Source organism: Cynocephalus volans, chromosome 3 (genome assembly GCF_027409185.1).
Source record: "Cynocephalus volans isolate mCynVol1 chromosome 3, mCynVol1.pri, whole genome shotgun sequence".
In the NCBI taxonomy this organism is placed as follows: domain Eukaryota; kingdom Metazoa; phylum Chordata; class Mammalia; order Dermoptera; family Cynocephalidae; genus Cynocephalus; species Cynocephalus volans.
Window position 1 is genome coordinate 34,618,267 of NC_084462.1, and position 6,000 is coordinate 34,624,266.

At 36.3% G+C, this 6,000-nt stretch overlaps 1 protein-coding gene across 3 annotated transcripts in view; it reads left to right on the forward strand.

Annotated features, from left to right (window-relative positions):
- The window catches only part of TUBGCP5 (tubulin gamma complex component 5), a 45,025-nt gene extending 39,318 nt beyond the window's left edge, over window positions 1-5,707 (forward strand). For all 3 annotated transcript variants that reach the window (XM_063089073.1, XM_063089075.1, XM_063089074.1), the window contains exons 22-23: window positions 1,684-1,784; window positions 5,408-5,707. In XM_063089073.1, coding sequence (XP_062945143.1) covers window positions 1,684-1,784; window positions 5,408-5,454 — 148 coding nt within the window. In that variant the 3' untranslated portion in view covers window positions 5,455-5,707. The remainder of the gene's footprint in view (window positions 1-1,683; window positions 1,785-5,407) is intronic.
- The last annotated feature ends 293 nt before the right edge of the window (window positions 5,708-6,000 follow it).

Consider the following 6,000-nt stretch of genomic DNA (forward strand, 5'->3'; position numbering starts at 1 on the left):
GAGCATTAATCAGCTACAATGTATATCGACAAAATAAAATTTAAAAAAAAAAAAAAAAAAAAAAGAACTGAATTTGTTCACCTAAACTAGGCAGCATTAAGAATTTTGCAATTATTTTATGAGAAGTAAAACAGTAAGAAAAATCTGAAGTCTTAATTAGTACAAGCAAATATTCTTAGATTATATTCATGTTCTGTTGTACAGGTTTTATTAAATTTTTACTACGAACACCTTCAGACATACACAGAAGTAGAGAGGACAGTGTAATGGCCCCACACACATGTTCCCCCTCAGCAGCTGTCAGTGATGGCCAGTGCATGCGTGTCAGGTCTGCCACCCACCCCCACTCACACTCACTGAGTTATCTTAAAGCATATTCTGGACATAATGCTAGATTATAGTCCAAAGTTGCATTTTGAATGAGCTCTGAAAGATACTGTATATTTTACTTTTAAAGTGTTTGTTATTCATGTTTGTCATATAGAAAGGTAAATGCTCTGAAGTTGAGGGACAGTTGTGGACAGGAACTCTTTTGTCCTATCTAGCAGTACCAGCCTCTACTATTAAATATACAGGTCAATGTTTTATCCCTGTCTTGTTTATAAAATTAATGCAATGATAATTCTGCTATTACTTCCCTGAAATAAAAATGCATGACTGGTTGACAGAGTTGTTACAATAACTTGTACTTAATCCATGTTGGTAAGGAGGTGAGAGCTCATTGTAGTGCTAGTGTAATTCAGCATCTTCACCTGTGGCTGTAGTCAGAATGCAGAAACTAAGATAGCAGGCAAAATTCATAACTGATGAAATTAGAAGTCTTACTTGCTTCATTACTGCTCTCTCAGTGTATAAAATATATTTCTCTTTTCATATTATTGTGAGGTGGAGGAGAAAATAACACTTCTTCGTGTGTTTTGCTAAAATTGGACTTTTAGTTTATTCAATAAATTATGAGAAAAAAATGGGGAGAGGAGGACTTAAGAAGCATATCATTCATCACAGTTTATGGAAATTAATTGGTCCTGATTCAAACTAAAAGCAAAGAACTGTAGGAACACTGTGAAATTTGCTTGAACACTGATTATTTGGTAATATTAAAGAAACATTAAATATTTTTAAGCAAATGGTGTTGTGGTTATGTTTTGAAAGGAGTCTTTAAAGTATACGTTTATCCGTCTGTAATGTTTATGACTGAAATGCATTAAAAACAAAAAAAATCAAAAAAATCCTTTTTAAAATAATTTCAAATTTTAGGGTTTTCTATCCTTAATGTGTTCTTTATTTCAAAGAACATATATGCTTGTAAAAAATAAAAATACAGAACCTGTAAAAAGAAAAACAGAATATCCCCAGTTTTATTTCCTAATGAAACTTTCCTTAAGACACTTTGAAAATTTTTATTTTAAAGTAGAACAGAACAGTTCATATTTTATTTTATGATCTTTTATATTACAATTTTAGGGCTGGCCAGTTAGCCCACTTGATTAGAGCATGGTGCTGATAACACCAGTGTCAAGGGTTCGGATCCCTGTACCGGCCAGCCACCGAAAAAAAGTAAATAAAATAGACTGAGGATTTTAAATAATTAAAGTGCATTTGAAATTACTCCAAAGATATTTTGTAGCCTACCTATTAACCCCCTATGCACTTACTTAAATTAAAATTTACTTTCTTTCCCAGAATGGAATCAATAGAGAAAATGGAGTCTGATTTTAAAAACTGCCATATGTTTCTTGTAACCATCTTAAACAAAGCTGTCTGTAGAGGATCCTTTCCCCATTGTGAGTATACCATGTTAAAATATTACTGCTTTTGTGTTTTCTCATAGTTTAGTCTGTGTCATTGTATTGTTACTGATCACATAAAGAATTAGATTTTCTTATCATTTTCAAAACTGAAAAGTCCCTTAGCAGTTTTGCCATGCTTTGAGTCATGCCATGTTTTTCCACAATTACAGTGGGGCGAGTGCATGTCAAGTGTAAAGCACCAGGACTAGGGGTTTTTCTTCCTAGTATACCATCTGTTACAGCAGTGGATTTCTAAAACTAATATTAAATAAAGCAGGTGGCAGAATAGATCTGTCACACTTTACTGTCATGTATGGTAGCCTTTGTAACTACAGGCACACCTTGGAGATACTGCTGTTCAACTCCAGACACCACAGTGAATTGAATGTCGCAACAGAGCGAGTCACACAGACGTTGTGGTTCCCAGTGCATGTACGAGTCGGGATCACACTGTACTGCGGTCTATCAAGTGTGCAATGATAGCATCATTTACAAGGGTACATGAAAAAAATGTACAAGGGTACTTGAAAAAGTTTGTGGAAAGTAGAATTAGAAAGTAGTAAAAATCTTTTCATGAACTTTTTGAAGTACCTTGTACATACCTCAACTGAAAAATACTTTATTTCTAAAACTGCTAATGATCGTTCAAGCCTTCAGTGAGTTGTAATCTCTTTGCTGGTGGAGGGTCTTGGCTTGATGTTGATGACTGCTGACTGAGGAGGGGGTGGGGGGTGCTAAAGATGGGGGGCGCTGTGGCAATTTCTTAAAACAACAGTAAAGTTTGCCACATTGACTGACTCTTCCTTTTACAAAAGATTTCTGTGTAACATGCAATGCCAGGGTAAAACTTCTTTCAAAATTGGAATCAATCCTCTCAAATCCTGCAGCTGCTTTAACAGCCAAGTTTATGTCATATTCTAAATCCTTTTCTGTCATTTCAAACATTGTCACAGCATTTTCTCCAGGAGCAGATTCCATCTCAAGATACCACTTTTTTTACTCACCCACAAGAAGCAACTCCTCATCCATTAACATACCACGAGATGGCAGCAACTCAGCTATGTCTTCAGGCTGCACTTATAATTCTAGTTCTCTTGCTATCTCTACTACATCTGCAGTTACTTTCTCCACTGAAGTCCTGAACCCCTCGCAATCATTCGTGAGGGTTGATATCAACTTCCTTCAAACTCTTGTTAATGTTGATATTTTGACCTCCTCCCATGAATCACAAATGTTCTTAATTGGCATCTAGAATGGTGAATCATTTCCAGAAGGTTTTCAATTGACTTTGCCCAGATCTATCAGAGGCACTACCTATGGCAGCTACAGCTTCATAACATGTATTTCTTAGAAAATAAAACTTGGAAGTTAAAGTTACTCCTTGATCCATGGGCAGCAGAATGAATGGCATGTTATCGGGCATGAAAGCAACATTAATCTCCTTGACAATCTCCATTAGAGCTTTCAGGTGACCAGGTGCATTGTCAGTAAGCAGTAATATTTTGAAAGAAATCTTTTTTTCCTGATCAGTAAGCCTTAACAGTGGGCTTAAAGTATTCAGTAAACCATGTTATAAACAGATGTGCTATCATGCAGGCTGTTTTTCCATTTACAGAGCACAGGTAGAGTACATTTAGCATAATTCTTAAGGATCTTAGCATTTTTTCAGAGAGGTAAATGAGCATTGACTTCAACTCCAGGTCACCACCTGCATTAGCTCCTAAAAAGAGAGTCAACCTGTCCTTTGAGGCTTTGAGGCCAGGCATTGACTTCTCTCCAGCATGAAAGTCCTAGATGGCATCTTCTTCGACAGAAGTCTGTTTTTGTCTACACTGAAAATCTGTCGTTCAGTGTCACCTCCTTCATCAGTGATCTTAGCTAGATCTTCTGGATAACCTGCTGCAGCTTCTACACCAGCAGTTGCTGCTTCACCTTGTACTTTTGTGTTATGGAGATGGCTTCTTTCCTTAAACTTTTCTTCTGCACCTTCCTTGTCTCCCTTCACCTTCATAAAATCGAAGAGTTAGGGCTTTGCTCTGGATTAGGCTTTGGCTTTAGGAATGTTGTAGCTGGTTGGATCTTCTATTCAGACCATTAAAACCTTCTCCATGTCAGCAATAAGCCTGTTTCATTTTCTTATCATTTATATGTTTGCTGGAGCAGCACTTTCACTTTCCTTCAAGAACTTTCCTTTGCATTCACAACTTGGCTGTTTGGCAAAAAGGCCTACATTTCCACCTATCTCGGCTTTCAACATGCCTTCCTCACTAAGCTTAATCATTTCAATTTTTTGATTTAAAGTCACAGACATAAGACTTTTTCTTTCACTTGAACATTCAGAGGCCATTGTAGGGTTATCAGTTGGCCTAATTTCAGTGTTGTTGTGGCTCAGGGAATAAGGAGGCCCAAGGAGAGGGAGAGACGAGGGAATCGCTGCTCAGTGGAGCAGTCAGGACACATACAACATTATGTGTGCTGTCGTAGGTGCCCCACAACAATTGCAACAGTGACATCAAAGAGCACTGGTAATGAATCACCATAACAGCTATAATAATAATGAAAATTTTTTAAATATTGAGAGAATTACCAACCTGTGACACAGAGACACGAAGTGAGCACATGGTGTTGGAAAAATGGTGCCAATAAATTTGCTTGATGCAGGGTCACCACAGACCTTCAGTCTGTAAGAACTGCAGTATCTGTGAAGTGCAGTAGAGAGAAGCACAGTAAAACGAGGTGTGCCTGTGTTCCTTTTCAAAAGACAGGATTTTTTTCTTAGCAATTTTAAAACTCCCAAGGCTGCCTCTTATCACAACGGAATGTGGACCTGACAACTCAGAACAAAGTGTGTGAAGCAGACAGAAAGGTCTGCAGGTCAGTCCCTGGGAGAAGAGAGAACTGTTTAATCTGTGGGAACAAAGAACTACAAAGTATCTTTTTGTCCAGCTTTTTTCAGTAAAGTTTGCAGGGCTAATCTCTTCCCCATTTCTTCATATTCAAATTATAACAATGTAAAAAAACACTGTAGGGGTTGTGTTAGAGGAGCATTTATGAATTTTCCATTTTTGCACAGGGTGAGTGTTATGCAAGGACCTTTCATTCATAGGCACTTTGTTATGAGCTGGCTCTAGATTTTATGACGTATGAGACAAATGTCATTTGTTCGGTTGAAAAGCATGGAGATTTTTATTTTTAAAATTAAAATTATCTGGGAGCTGGCTGGTTAGCTCAATTGGTTAGAGCACGGTGTTTTAACACCAAGGTCAAGGCTTCAGAGCCTTATAATGGTCAACTGCCAAAAATAAATATATACAAATATTAAAATAGAAATAAATCGTACTAATTTTTTTCCTTTTTTTCCCCCTTTTTTTTAGCCTTTTGGTGGCTGGCCGGTGTGGGGATCCGAACCCTTGACCTGGGTGTTATAACACCACACTCTAACCAGCTGAGCTAACTGGCCAGCCCCTCCATTTGTTTTTAGTAAATGAAGAAAGTCATCTTTATTATACATTAAGAATAATCAATATTTTAATTAAAAATAGAACATATCTTTAAATACTTTTTCAATTTTGAATATATTAAAGTCTTTTTAAACCTCATTTTTATTCTTCCCACAGTGGAATCTCTAGCACTGTCTCTCATGGCTGGCATGGAACAAAGTTAAATATCTTCAGAGCAATAAATACCTCAGACTTCAGCTTCATACATGTTCATTTCCACCATATGCGGCTGAGACATTGGAATCTGTTTACTTTGGTTCATTTTAAAAACTGTTGTCCACAGTCTAGACAAATAGATTATAGGGTTTTTTCCTCTGGAATTATTAGGTAGAGTATAGGATTATGTATATAAAATTGTGTAAATAATATAAAATGTGTATAGGCTGCTTACTGTCATATTTCCCACTGGTAACTATAGATTATGGTATTGATACCTTAAAATATAAATTATATCATCTTTTGAGAATGTAATTATTGACATTAAAAATAAATTAAAGCAATTAAAATTCTTTTATTCTCCTTTTGCAGCAGCACCTTGGTCATAGAAGTTTTTTATACAGAGTTTTTTTTACATGCTATCTTCCCTAAAAGTTGTTTTAGATTTGGATGTCCTACAAATGTTTATATTTTTATGTGCCTGGGAAGTTTTGTAATGGAAAATAGCTTCAACTAATATAAATAAATGTGAAAAGCCAACATCACTTAATGCC